Source organism: Haliotis rubra, unplaced genomic scaffold (assembly GCF_003918875.1).
Source record: "Haliotis rubra isolate DU_JTF1 unplaced genomic scaffold, ASM391887v1 Scf37, whole genome shotgun sequence".
Classification (NCBI taxonomy): Eukaryota; Metazoa; Mollusca; class Gastropoda; order Lepetellida; family Haliotidae; genus Haliotis; species Haliotis rubra.
The window spans coordinates 1,815,861-1,831,574 of record NW_025767046.1 but is presented as its reverse complement, the minus strand read 5'-3'; the positions used below and the strand labels follow the sequence as shown (position 1 = coordinate 1,831,574).

Genomic DNA, 15,714 nt, shown 5'->3' with positions numbered 1-15,714 from the left:
TGTTTCTCTTTATAGGCAAGTTCATGTTTCCGCACTGTTGCTCGATGTTTGAACTCCTTTTGTACATGGCATACACTCAAACGTTGGAATTTTCGGAAGGTTCGGTATCACAGAGATATCTGAAAGAAGTATATATTCAGTTAATGACTTCATAAAAGTATGATGAAGCTAGAAGATCATACATATGGTGTGAAGGGCTGGCTTACAAACACACTAACTAGGAAGAACATGTCTGGGGACACAGATGACGAGAGGACTAACACGTCTCTCTCAGGAATCTGTGAATACAAGTTTGCCAAAAAGGCACTTTGGGAAGTCAAAGTAAAAATGACCACTTAGGTATGCAATTCACGGAGAATGAACCAAGGCTTTGCAAACTTTTTAAATCACTTAAATATATTAACGTTGAATGTGACGCTATGAATACTTTCTTTACAAAACTGAAGAGAAACAGTAGCACGGCATGTTGACAACAAACCCTGTTTGGTCGAACTAGGGACCACATTGTGTAGAATTGCAAGCCTGACACTGAGAAGAATGAACATAGGTTTTAAGCTTACTACAATAGGGGGTTGATGCGCTACATCCCGATAGCAAATTTTCAAGATTAGACTCATAGTGACGAAAAACATTATTTACCAAAGCCTGTTCGTCTCCCCTCGCCGCCATCTTGGACGATTTTTATGCCGTTTCGGGATGCTATGACTGCCGTTTTCGGATGCTATGACTGCCGTTTTGTACTCTCGGCGACCGTTCTTGGGCGCTTTTGTAGCTGATACTCGAGTTTTGTTTCCATTTCAAACGATTGATTTTCCATTACAGATGCGTTTGTTTCGGGCTAAGAGGAAATTGTTGCAGTTTTGGAAGTTTATTTTCCTATTTTGGTGATTTTTGTTCTGTTGTTGTGTATATGAGTTCAGTTTTGAGGATTTGTTCACCGTTTGTATGGTTGTTGGTTGGTTGGTTTTATAGTTTTAGGGCGACGTGGGCCAATAAGAGGCCTATTTGCGCCCCACACATTGACTTGATTTAATAAACAATCATATGTAATTTCATCGCCAAAAGGAATTGTTTAGCTAAGATAAAAGAAACGACAACACTATTAATTTGGATAGATGTATACATATATGGAATAACCTCTGCTTCGTTACCGTTTGTATGGTAGGCTTGATGTAGTTACCTCCCTTTATCTAGCCGACCTAGCTTGTGGGCAGTGGTTCTTTAGGTTACAGAAAACCAAATGTTTTCCCATAGACTTCCATAGCAACGTTATAAGTTCATAAAAAATACCAAGGGAGTTTCAAGCCATTACATGTACATATTCGCACAGTATAGCCTTAACGCTGCAATAAAATCACAAATTTTGACCAAACCAATTCCTTTTCCGAGTACAGGAAGCTGAAGACGCCACCCCAGTTCCGCACCAAATGTCACCTACTTGAAAATATCTGTGCTCACATTCAGCATAAGTCATCGTGTTAAAACAGGCAGCACTAGATATTAAAAAATGTGGTCAGTTTTAATTAGTCGATGGATGTACATTTAAAAATGTAAAAATCTTACACAATATCATCCAATCACAGCTGTCACATAACTCCTTCAGAACATTCGTAACTACTCGCCTCCTTCAATGACCTACAAGAAGGCTTGCCGGAATGACACGAGTAGTTACGAATGCCATCAGAACTGAAGTTTACTTCGATACTCGCTCAGGGAGCAACTGATTCTCGTTTAGCCGAGTAGAATATTAGCTGTACATCTTCTCTTCGTCTTTCGTTGCTGACTTCTGTTAACTATCTTGGATTAAGCAGCGTACCGTAGCAGATACTTATTTACAAAGGTTAGGAAACAAGAAAAGGCTCCTCGTCCGTGTTGTGTCAGTATTAAACCAGCGCGTCAGTTGTTTCGCCAAGAAGAAAATTACTTATCATTTGTAAACATATACAAGGTCGCAAAGCGCCTGCGCATCATTTTGATTCAGTTATTTGTATTGAAAATAAGAAATATCTTTATCACAATATCGCCTGAACTATCCTCTTTGTTTCCATTTGATGACATGCTTCTAACAGACATATTAATTATTTAAGGACACGTGCCCGGCTTTATTTGTTTGTATTCCTGGTTGGAAAAATTACATTTCTCCCTCTTAACCATTTTTTCAATGTCCAAAATACAAAATAGTCACACTTACCTCCTCATTTGAGCTCGAGAAACGTAACGAGTGAGTGAGTGGCTTTAGTTATACCCCGCTCTTTCAATCACAGTTCTAGCGATATCACGGCGGGGACACCAGAAATGGACTCCAACAACATTAACAGCAAAAGTAAATGTTTATGGAACAGTGAACTTTGGTTTGATCCCGTAGTTAATTTCATTCTATTGTAATCTAACGTTCTGTAGCAGTCCCACACATGGGTACAATGTGTGAAGCCCATTTCTGGTGTCCCCCTCCGTGATATTGCGTAAAATGAAACTCACTCACTCTGTAGTAATCCTTGATGAATATTCATCAGGCTTGTGTACGCCGTTGTCCACACACAGGTCCATGAAACTGAGTGACCGAGTTAGCCCCATGATATTTCTTTCTGGGTTTTTTTTTGTTCCTCGATCACTTGATTGTCTGGTTTGCTAACAATCCGCGAGTCATATGGCGAGGGGCTGTAAATACTTGCTTTTAAGGCAGATTGTGTGAAGAGTGGGTGCTACCGGAAGGGCATGACATGATTTCCCTTTTCGCGAACACCTGGTGTCATCACTGATTTTCAGAACCGGGTTAGAATTGGTCTCCCGCAATCCATGCATGTCGTAAGAGGCGGCCAACGGTGGTGGGTGGTCAGGCTAGCTGACTTGGTTGACACGGTCACGCCTAACTGCGTAGATCGATGCTCATGCTATTGATCACTGGATTGTCTGTCCCAGACTTGATCATTTACATCGATCATCTAAAATATTAACACATTCAGTCTCTTCATACGACCAGCAAAGGTTCTTGCGGAGCTTCTCAGACCCGGCGTCCATTATTTGCCTAACCCACATACTGCCAGTATTGCTGTCTCCCTGTCACCCGGTCTCCCTGTCACCCGGTCTCCCTGGTCTCCCTGTCTCCCTGTCTCCCTGTCACCCTGTCTCCCTGTCTGTTGTTAAAGAACAAACAGCATACCTTGACACAATACGTAATGCTTCACTGAGTGTTCCTATGCACCGACTTGTCTATATTTACATTAAGAGTTGATATGTTTTACAAACTGATAAATAGGCGCGTGCTCAAATCGTTAATGGAATATGTACGTCTTTCCTTTATCAGTGTGTAAAACGTATACCGGGGGCGATGGGGTAGCCTAGTGGTAAAAGCGTTCGTTCGTCAGGCCGAAGACACCGGGTTCGATTCCAATCATGGGTACAATATGTGAAGCCCATTACTGCTAAAAGCGGCTTAAAACTACTACACCCCTTTCCTATAGATGAATGCGCATGAGGACTGAGATACTTTTATGAAAAGGATCCAGTGTACTTAAATAGGCAAACATGACTGATCATATGTGACTTGACTGATCACGTATGACCTGACTGATCGTGTGTGATCTGACTGATCGTGTGTGACCTGACTGAGCGTGCGTGACCTGACTGAGCGTGCGTGACCTGACTGAGCGTGCGTGACCTGACTGATCGCGTGTGACCTGACTGATCGTGTGTGATCCTGACTGATTGTGCGTGACCTGACTGACCTGACCTGAGCGTGCGTGACCTGACTGAGCGTGCGTGACCTGACTGATCGTGTGACTGATCTGACTGATTGTGCGTGACCTGACTGACTGAACGTGCGTGACCTGACTGAGCGTGCGTGACCTGACTGACTGACCTGCGTGACGTGACCTGCGTGACCTGACTGAGCGTGCGTGACCTGACTGAACGACTGTGCGTGACCTGACTGATCGTGTGACGTGATCGTGCGACTGACCTGACTGAGCGTGACCTGATTGCGTGACCTGACTGAGCGTGCGTGACTGAGCGTGCGTGACCTGACTCGTGATCTGACTGAGCGTGTGTGATCTGACTGATTGTGCGCGTGACCTGACTGAGCGTGCGTGATCTGACTGATCGTGTGTGATCTGACTGATTGTGCGTGACCTGACTGAGCGTGCGTGACCTGACTGAGCGTGCGTGACCTGACTGATCGTGTGTGACCTGACTGATCATGTGTGACCTGACTGATCGTGTGTGACCTGACTGATTGTGTGTGACCTGACTGAGCGTGCGTGACCTGACTGATCGTGTGTGATCCGACTCATTGTGTGTGACCTGACTGAGCGTGCGTGACCTGACTGATCGTGTGTGACCTGACTGATTGCGTGTGTCCTGACTGAGCGTGAGTGACCTGACTGATCGTGCGTGACCTGACTGAGCGTGTGTGACCTGACTGATCGTGCGTGACCTGACTGATCGTGTGTGACCTGACTGATTGTGTGTGACCTGACTGAGCGTGCGTGACCTGACTGATTGTGTGTGACCTGACTGAGCGTGCGTGACCTGACTGATTGTGTGTGACCTGACTGATTGTGCGTGACCTGACTGATCGTGGGTGACCTGACTGATCGTGCGTGATCTGACTGATCGTGCGTGACCTGACTGATCGTGTGTGACCTCACTGATCGTGTGTAAACTGATCGTCAGCGACCTGACTGATCTTGTGTGTCCTGACTGAGCGTGAGCGACCTGACTGAGCGTGTGTGACCTGACTGATTGTGTGTAAACTGATCGTCAGCGACCTGACTGATCGTGTGTGACCTGACTGATTCTGTGCGACCTGACTGAGCGTGAGTGACCTGACTGCTCGTGTGTGACCTGACTGATTCGTGTGTAAACTGATCGTCAGCGACCTGACTGAGCGTGCGTGACCTGACTGATTGTGTGTGACCTCTCTGAGCGTGTGTGACCTGACTGATTGTGTGTGACCTGACTGATTGTGTGTGACCTGACTGATTGTGTGTGACCTGACTGAGCGTGCGTGACCTGACTGATTGTGTGTGACCTGACTGATCGTGCGTGACCTGACTGAGCGTGCGTGACGTGACTGATTGTGTGTGACCTGACTGAGCCTGCGTGACCTGGCTGAGCGTGCGTGACCTAAGTTGTGTGATTTACGACGATAAAACTGTGTTGCTGTTCCTGTGCCTCCTGGTTGCCGGTTGTATCAGCGTGATTCGACGATGTCACTGATGGGCCTGGTTCGGATTCGCTTGTATTCAGGAATATTGCTGGATGCGGCGTTCAACATCATTCACTCGTTACGTTGTGGTAGGCCGCCTCCGTGGTGTAGTGGTTGGAGCATGGTACTTGTTGGTTCCTGCCTGGTGCTCGGCATTTATGGGTACAACAAGGGCTGGTCGGCTCGGAGTCAGTATACTGTGTCTGAGTGGGGTATTCATGCTTCACTGCTGCATGGTATCTCAGTGGGCTAGCACTATAGAACCAGCTTCAGTCTGGGCTAGTACAAGCAGCCGCACATACACATACACACGCATGCACGTCGTCATATGAGCGAAATATTCTCATGCACGACGTTAAACCCAATTTCATCTCTCCACTTGTGGTAGCATTTTTCTCACATGCAGTGGATAATGGTGGCATGACTGAAGAATTATTAATTATAAAATAGAGTATAGAGCTAAATAAAACTATAGAGTATAAAACTTTCATACAAATTCTATTGAACATACAAGGCAAACCAGCGGTAAAAATACCAATCTTTACTCGTAAAGTCGTGTAGGCCACATGCCTAAAATACAGTAATATTTTGAAAATAGACAGTATTTTGGGAGTATATACAAACGCATGAGATTCTCATAAACACGCAATACACTACCATACACCAGACACGACTAATATACAGTAGAAACGTCACACTATCATATACCAGACACGTCACACTACCATAAACCAGACACGCCACACTACCATACACCAGACACGTCACACTACCATACAGTAGAGACGTCACACTAACATACAGTAAAGACGTCACACTAACATACAGTAGAGACGTCACACTACCATACAGTAGAGATGTCACGCTACCATACACCAGACACGTCACACTACCATACACCAGACACGTCACACTACCATACACCAGACACCTCACACTACCATACAGTAGACACGTCACACTACCATACACCAGACACGTCACACTACCATACACCAGATACGTCACACTACATAAAGTAGAGACGTGACACTACCATACACCAGACACGTCAAACTACCATACACCAGACACGTCACGCTACCATGCAGTAGAGACGTCACACTACCATACACCAGACACGTCACGCTACCATACAGTAGAGACTTCACACTACCATACACAAGACACGTTACACTAACATACAGTAGACACGTTACACTACCATACACCAGACACGTTACACTAGCATACCAGTACACGTTACACTACCATACAGTAGACAGTTACACGTACACACACGTACCATACACCAGATACGTCACACTAACATAAACCAGACACGTTACACTACCATACACCAGACACGTCACACTACCATACAGTAGAGACGTCATACTACCATACAGTAGACACGTCACACTACCATACACCAGACACGTCACACTACCATACAGTAGACACGTACAGTAGACACGTTACACTACCATACATCAGACACGTCACACTACCATACATCAGACACGTCACACTACCATACAGTAGAGACGTCACACTACCATACACCAGATACGTCACACTAACATAAACCAGACACGTCACACTACCATACACCAGACACGTCACACTACCATACAGTAGAGACGTCATACTACCATACAGTAGACACGTTACACTACCATACACCAGATACGTCACACTAACATAAACCAGACACGTCACACTACCATACAGTAGACACGTTACACTAACATACACCAGAGACGTTACACTAACATACAGTAGAGACGTCACACTACCATACACCAAAGACGTTACACTACCATACACCAGATACGTCACACTACCATACAGTAGAGACGTCACACTGCCATACATCAGACACGTCACACTACCATACAGTAGACACGTTACACTACCATTCATCAGACACGTCACACTACCATACATCAGAGACGTCACACTACCATACACCAGATACGTCACACTACCATACAGTAGAGACGTCACACTACCATACATCAGGCACGTCACACTACCATACATCAGACACGTCACACTACCATACATCAGACACGTCACACTACCATACACCAGACACGTCACACTACCATACACCAGATACGTCACACTACCATACACCAGATACGTCACACTACCATACATCAGACACGTCACACTACCATACACAAGATACGTCACACTATCATACATCAGACACGTCACACTACCATACATCAGATACGTCACACTACCATACATCAGACACGTCACACTACCATACACCAGATACGTCACACTACCATACAGTAGAGACGTCACACTACCATACATCAGACACGTCACACTACCATACACCATACATCAGACTACCATACATCACACACTACCATACATCAGACACGTCACACTACCATACACCAGATACGTCACACTACCATACACCAGATACGTCACACTACCATACATCAGACACGTCACACTACCATACACCAGATACGTCACACTACCATACATACACTACCATACATCAGACGTCACACTACCATACATCAGACACGTCACACTACCATACACCAGATACGTCACACTACCATACAGTAGAGACGTGACACTACCATACATCAGACACGTCACACTACCATACATCAGAAACGTCACACTACCATACACCAGATACGTCACACTACCATACAGTAGAGACGTCACACTGCCATACATCAGAGACGTCACACTACCATACATCAGACACGTCACACTACCATACAGTAGAGACGTCACACTACCATATAGCACACACGTCACACTACCATACACCAGACACGTCACACTACCATACAGTAGACACGTCACACTACCATACACCAGACACGTCACACTACCATACATCAGACACGTCACACTACCATACACCAGATACGTCACACTACCATACAGTAGACACGTCACACTGCCATACATCAGGCACGTCACACTACCATACAGTAGACACGTTACACTACCATACATCAGAGACGTCACACTACCATACATCAGACACGTCACACTACCATACAGTAGCGAGGTCACACTATCATATACCACACACGTCACACTACCATACACCAGACACGTCACACTACCATACAGTAGAGATGTCACACTACCATACACCAGACACGTCACGCTACCATACACGCCAAATTTTCCATTTAAATTTTCTTCTTCAACTTTGGATACAAGTAATATTATAGGGCTATATTCAACCCCAATTTTCATGAAAATAGCACATTTATTCATCCTTTCTGTATTTTACATGCCTTTTTTATTCCATATCATACAACTTCGTTAACGATAGATACAAGAAACACAAGGTCACGTTGTCTCTCAGGGGACATCACATACAATAATATATTATTTACCAGAGGTTTTTATGTCTCAGTTCCGCAATGTAATGTAACAATATATTTGACTTTACGACATTGACACCCATACCGTAATGTGTTCCATCAAAACTGGACATGCCATCAGTAAGATTAAACGTGTTAAATACGGTAATATTTCTCTCACCCATAAACTTCTCCATGTTAGTGTTAAAGCGTACAAAGTCGTCACGACCCTGGCCCTTCATGATAGGAGATTTGAATAACCCGGGGGCGTGTATATTCGCCCATAGTAACATTGGCCATGTTGAATTTCGCTGAGTGAGCTCACGCAGTACAGGCCCAAAATATTGTTTGTCAATAAGGTTAACATCAAAATTGTTATGAATGCCTATGCCGACTAATAATAGCGATTTAGACTGGATTGTTTTAACGTGAGCTACAAATTCACCACCCTTGTGGGCATAGTCGAGATACTTCATTACGACTTTCGCTTTTCCTCCGCAGATTTTTGTGTCGTAACTAAGACTGAGGCGGCAGAATTTTTCTGTGAACATGTAGATTCCTTTGCAATCCTTTCGTGTTGCTGAAAATTATTGAATCAAAATATAATAAAATTATGAAATTTGGTAAATTGATTGTTGTAATCCATCGTAAAACCTATACGGGTCTACCTAATCCGTAAGTATATAGTCGCTGTGTGTGTTTTTTAAAACTGACAAATGAAGCAAACGCCTGGTTACTGTGAAATCGAAGTAAGCTGTGATGAGTGAGTGAATATTGCTTTACACCGCACATTGTACCCATGTGGGGATTCGAACCCGGGTCGTCGGCGTGACGAGCGAACGCTTTAACCACTAAGCTACCCCAGCTGTGATGACCGCTCTGCTCAACCCTGAGGGAGTTGCTAAAGTGTTCGCTCGTCACGATGAAAGTTCAGGGTTCGATTCCCCACATGGGTACATATTGTGAAGCCCTATTGTAGTGCCCACCGTCGAGATATTGCTGAAATATTGCTAAAAGCAGCGCAAAACCATACTCACTCACTTTGGTTTCAATGGTGGGACGGTAAACGTGTTTGTTTGACATCGATATATATTTCTGTTACAGGATCGTTTTTAGTTAGTCTTTTATCTTATTTCCTGAGGAACATGTCCTGTAAGTTTTGTTTCAATGTTGTCTAACACCGCACCCAGCTCTATTCCAGCTATATGACAGCGGTCTGTAAATAATCGAGTCTGGAACAGATAAACCAGTGATCAACAGCATGACCATCGAGCTACGCAATGGGATACGATGACATGTGTCCACCAAGTCAGCAAGGCTGACCACCCGAACGCGTTAGTCGCCCGTACGACTAGCATGGTTCGCTGAAGACCAATTCTAACCCGGATCTTCACGGGTCAGATCACCTTAGCACTACTCTGTGTAATAGTGCCCTGGCAACTGTTTTTCGGACAGAGGCATACAATGGTGCTGGTTGCGATTGGGCATCGTCGTCTATTAGAAGAAATACGGTAGTTGTGTTAGATTCTGTATTGACTACACCCTATTCCTTTTCCTCACTTACCATCAGATGCGCTTGACACAAGTGCCCCATAGTCATAATCCCCTGTAAGAACCAATAACATTGCAGTGTAGATATGCCGAATCAAGGAGTCTCCAACAAAATGCACCGTACTTCCTTTCAGAAGTTCACATGCATCTTCTCGCGAGAATTCACGATAGGAACATCTCAAATCTGACGGAACCCACGTGGAATACTCAGCATACCTCTCTTTCCGCAGATCAAAACAATCTTTACAAACACACTCCTCTTCCGATCTCATTTGACAGGAATTGTGAAAGCAGCAAGGGGTTTGTCCTCGTGGGTTACATAATGCTCGGAAAAAGAATACCTTTTCATACGTCAGGTTCCCACAGCGGCCATCTTTGCGTTGGAAGTTTGGAGGAAAGGCATGCCTAGCGTGAGTGCTCTCACGAAAATCGAACATCCTTTTCTTCTCCTGGCTGGACAATGTTCTTGTGTTCCAGTGACCACTGGTCATATATCTGAGAACGTCTGGACATTCAGTCGGCAGGTTAGTCGGTGTAAAGTCTTTTTGTTGGGGTATGACCTTTCGGCATGGGATGTTGACAGGATACCGTATAAACCATAGTGTAAGTACAAGTACTGGAATAACCAGCACCAGCATCAGCTTTGGACGATGCTGATATTTCAACATGTTTGGCTGAAAAGAAAAAAATATTTTGTAAAATGTGCATTAAGACAAAAATAAATAGGTAACTCTAATTTGCAAATTATCAGAAGAAACTCAACAGAGATTAAAGTGAATGTTATGTTACTAGGTAGTCAGCGTTATTCGTGTTACAGACCCCTGTAATCATTGGTGTCTGGGCATGGAAACCAGTGGTCAATAGCAGGAGCAACCATCAAGGAATGATGACACACCACCGGTCAAGTCACCAAGCCTGATTGGCTTATCCCCTCTTCAGTCGAATCTTAGGAAGGTTGTAGAAAACTGTTTGTGAGACTGTTTATTTATTTATTTATTTATTTATTTATTTATTTATTTATTTATTTTGATCGACAATAGTCACGAGGTTTATTTATTTATTTATTTATATATTTTACATTATTTTTATTTATTTATTTTGCCTCGACAATAGTCACGAGGTTTATTTATTTATTATTTATTTATATCTTATAAATATCTATATTTATAAATTATTTATTTATTTGTTTGTTTGTTTGCTCACCAAGCGTGTCCTGTACGTTTATGTATACATTTACAATTTGAAGATAGAAGAATATCATTTGAATATGGCAGTGAATTGCGTGTCCGTCGTTATTTCGTTAAACATTAACTTCTAACAATTATATCCATTGTTTAGATATATAACTTTTAAGTTTAAGTGGAAGAAATTGTTCATTCAAACCTAATTTCTTTTCTTAGGTCATTAAAAGTCTTTAAATCTCGTTAGAAAAATATCCCTACCATACCTTGAACCTAATCTATAACATTTAACAAACACTTCTAGTTTGTTGTCTCTTTCCATGTTTCTGGGGTTGGTACACATGGACACTCCAGTCATTTCCCCTTATGTTGCTCATTAAATATACCATATTAAAGGATACCATATTTGGTAAATGAAGTAAAACCTGAAACCAAGGTTATACACTACGGACAATGATTGAGTGAGCGAGTCTAGTTTTACGCCGCTTTAAGCAATATTCCAGCAATATCATGGCGGGGAACACCAAAACTGGTAAAGAAAGCGTTTTGCTCTTGCTTGAGTGTATATTGCTACAACAAGCCACAATGGCTACCCCCCTCCTAAGAGAGCAAAGACTGAGTTAACTCTAGAGGTCAAGCTGAAATTGTTACATGACAAATTTTGGATTGAGTGTCTCAAAAACTCCTCTAAACCGACATCCCTCTAAACCGACATTTTCACCTGTCCCGAGCGATGTCGGTTAAATGGAGTCCTCTGTATATCTTTCAATAGTAATTCTAATCTAGCAGCATCTTGTTTAGTCAGATGGATACTGGAGATGGTTACTGAAGATGGATCGATGTCGAGAGATAAGACTGTTGTTTTAGACACGTGGGCTACAGCATACTCTACCCTTCGTAACAATAGCATCAATGGAGAGGACAGCAATCGTCACAGTGACGTCACAGACATCAACAAATCTATTGGATAAAAGACTACAATCTTGGTGTGACAACAACAATATTATCCATGAATGTCAAGCTGGCTTTAGACCTGGATACTCAACCATTGACCACATCTTCACCCTACAGGCAATAGCACAGAAGTTCCTCTCCATGTGTGAGATCGTCAACCGGCTTATCTGAATATTTTAAATGCAGCATCGGAACCCGTCAGGGATGTGCCTTGAGTCCAAAATTGTTCATAATTTACTTAAATGAACTCATATATCAACTTGAACAGAAAGGCGGGGAAGGAATATTAATAACAACAGATTTTCCCAATATTTATGCATTATTATATGCAGATGATGTGTCTTCATTAGATGACAGTGTTGCACAACTTCAGAAGAAAATAGATGTGATAGAACAATTTTGTGACTCTACAGGCATGGAAGTCAATCTAAACAAAACAACAGTTATGGTATTCAGGAGAGGGGGGCGGTTAAGAAATTATGAGAGATGGACTTACAAAGGAACTGAACTTGAAGTTGTTAATTTTTACAGGTATCTGGTGATAGTGTTTACCCCAAAACTTTCATGGAGTAAAACATTCAGCTGTCTTACTGCACAAGCCAAGAAAGCCATGTTCAATATCACTACTTTTCAAAGTTTGGAAAACTGGGCTATGAAGATAATTTTAAAGTGTTTGAAAGTATGATTGTTCCAATATTATGTTATGGAGCCGAGATCTGGGGAACTTCATATAACAAGCTGATTGAAAGTATCCAAGTATCATTCTGTAAAAGATTTCTCAGACTTACTAAAAATACTCCAAATAACATGGCTCTAGGGGAGTGTGGCAGACTCCCCTTCAATATATCTACATGAGACTCTCCCTTCAACATATCTACATGGCAAGAGCAATAAAATACTGGACAAGATTAATTCACCTTGGAAACAACAGACTACCTCACCAGGCATATAAAATGCTCAAAACAATTAAAGGACAAATGTTTAATGCCATCGTAGCGCTTCAGCATAATGTAAAGTCGTGTGTGCGGATAAATGGGTCAAGTACGCCATGGTTTCGGGTCAAGTGGTCTACGTCAAGGAAGTCTGATTTCACCTCTACTATTCAACCTGTACATCAACGACCTGATATCAACCCTCAACGCCTTTGACATCCTAGCCTACGCCGATGATATCATTCTGCTGGCCGAGAGGGAAGCTGACTTGAATATACTTCTGGAGGGACTCAGTCAGTGGTGCCAGGTACACAAGATGTCTGTCAACCCTGGAGGGACTCAGTCAGTGGCGCCCGGTACACAAGATGTCTGCCAACCCTGGAGGGACTCAGTCAGTGGTGCCAGGTACACAAGATGTCTGTCAACCCTGGAGGGACTCAGTCAGTGGTGCCAGGTACACAAGATGTCTGTCAACCCTGGAGGGACTCAGTCAGTGGTGCCAGGTACACAAGATGTCTGTCAACCCTGGAGGGACTCAGTCAGTGGTGCCAGGTACACAAGATGTCTGTCAACCCTGGAGGGACTCAGTCAGTGGCCAGGTACACAAGATGTCTGTCAACCCTGGAGGGACTCAGTCAGTGGCGCCCGGTACACAAGATGTCTGTCAACCCTGGAGGGACTCAGTCAGTGGTGCCAGGTACACAAGATGTCTGTCAACCCTGGAGGGACTCAGTCAGTGGTGCCAGGTACACAAGATGTCTGTCAACCCTGGAGGGACTCAGTCAGTGCTGCCAGGTACACAAGATGTCTGTCAACCCTGGTGGGACTCAGTCAGTGGTGCCAGGTACACAAGATGTCTGTCAACCCAGAGAACACAAAGGTCATACATGTTAGAAGCCAAGCAGTAGAAAGAACAGATGTGATATTTCAGTGTTGTGACAAGATCCTAGAGATAGTAGAAAGCTACCATTACCTCGGCCTGCTCTTGACAGAGCATATGAACTACACCCGGATGGGAAATGCGGTGGCAGGCGCAGCCAGCACGGCACTAGGACTCCTCATAGCAAAGTGTAAAATCCTAGGAGGCATACAGCACAGGACTTTTACCAAGCTTTACGACTCCATGGTATGGGCTACTATCGACTACGGTGCTGCAATATAGGGAACGTATCATATCCCATCTATAAACGCTGTTCACAACCGAGCTATGGGGTACTTTATGGGCGTGAGGAAGTTTACTCCGAACCATGCTGCATATGGTGAGATGGGGTGGGTGCCACCGGTTGTCCGGCAATGGAAGAGTGTTGCTCTATTTTACAAGCGATCATGCGGTCAGAACCCGAACAGATTATCTTCTAAGTGGGCCCATTCTAAGGCTGTGTCAAGTGAGCGGAATTGGCATCAACGTGTACACAGGAAATTTAGAACTGTAGATCTTGAACATTTTATCCCTGTTGGAAAACTTTCTACATACGCTTTTTGATATCAGAGGTTGAACAGAAAGTGATGCAAAACTATTTACAGGAGTGGAGTGTTGCAGTCAATCAGGAGAACAGTAAGCGGGGAGGTGGGAAGAAGAAGTGGAGACTGTATCGTAACTTTCAACAGTGCTATGGAGTTGAGCCGTATCTACAGAGTGACCTCCCTTGGTCGTATTGCCGAGCACTAGCCAGTGTAGCCTTGTTGCGCTGTGGAGTCCCTCCGCTACGTGTTGAGACGGGCCGATACACCAACATGCCACTGAACCAATACTTAATTGTAATTAGTGCGTTGAGGATGAATGTCAGGTTTTATTCCAATGTCCACTTTAGTTTGATGTTACAAACAGTCTTTTAGTCAAGTGTGAAGAAATATGTTATGATTTTAAATGTTTGAGTATTAGTGACAAGTTAAGTTTTATCATGTCCGAGGTTGATATGTTTATTGGAAAAACAGCAAGGTATTTTATATCATGGTGGGTAGTCTTTTTTATAATGTGTAGTGTATATTCAACCATTATTGCTTTTTAGTACCTTTTATTAATTAATCTGTATTTTACACAGTAGACATAGTCTCTCGTAACCCTTAATGGGTAGCTTGTAAATAATCTTTTGTTTTATTGACTTGTCTATTGTTTTATATTGTAAATACGAGGTGAGAGTTTAATAAAATTTCTGTCTGTCTGTCTGTCTGTCTGTAATCTGGGTATATGAATGATATGGGTGACATGTGAAGCACTGAAATGCCACTACTGGCACCCGAACAACGCCAGCTGGTCCCCTGGGATGATAGGGGCGGGAGCAGTGTTTGCAATACTTTGCCAGTTGGCCATCAGGGCCTGCTGCCGCCTGAAGTCCTTAAACTCTACAGGCCCTGAATGAAATCTACAGGCCCATTTGGTCAAAATCAAACCAATATAAACAAAATAGACTACACTGTTTCAATTAGCGAAGCCTATGGCGCTGAGAGAAGTTTTTATTTGTTAAAGACTGGTGTTGACATTCCTACACTCAAAAGCGCTGAAACACCAGAAAGTGAAACTGTAAGTATCTTAACATGATGGA

General features: G+C 43.4%; 1 protein-coding gene across 3 annotated transcripts in view; it reads right to left on the bottom strand.

Moving 5' to 3' along the window:
• Nucleotides 1-8,089: 8,089 nt before the first annotated feature.
• The window catches only part of LOC124285862, a 28,684-nt gene continuing 21,059 nt past the window's right edge, over nucleotides 8,090-15,714 (bottom strand). For 2 of the 3 annotated variants that reach the window (XM_046722140.1, XM_046722141.1), the window contains exons 2-3: nucleotides 10,118-10,778; nucleotides 8,090-9,133 (exon numbers count right to left, since the gene is read on the bottom strand). In XM_046722140.1, coding sequence (XP_046578096.1) covers nucleotides 8,583-9,133; nucleotides 10,118-10,778 — 1,212 coding nt within the window. In that variant the 3' untranslated portion in view covers nucleotides 8,090-8,582. Of the gene's footprint in view, nucleotides 9,134-10,068; nucleotides 10,779-15,714 lie in introns of those variants that run through there. The other variant, XM_046722142.1, reaches the window with a different exon arrangement.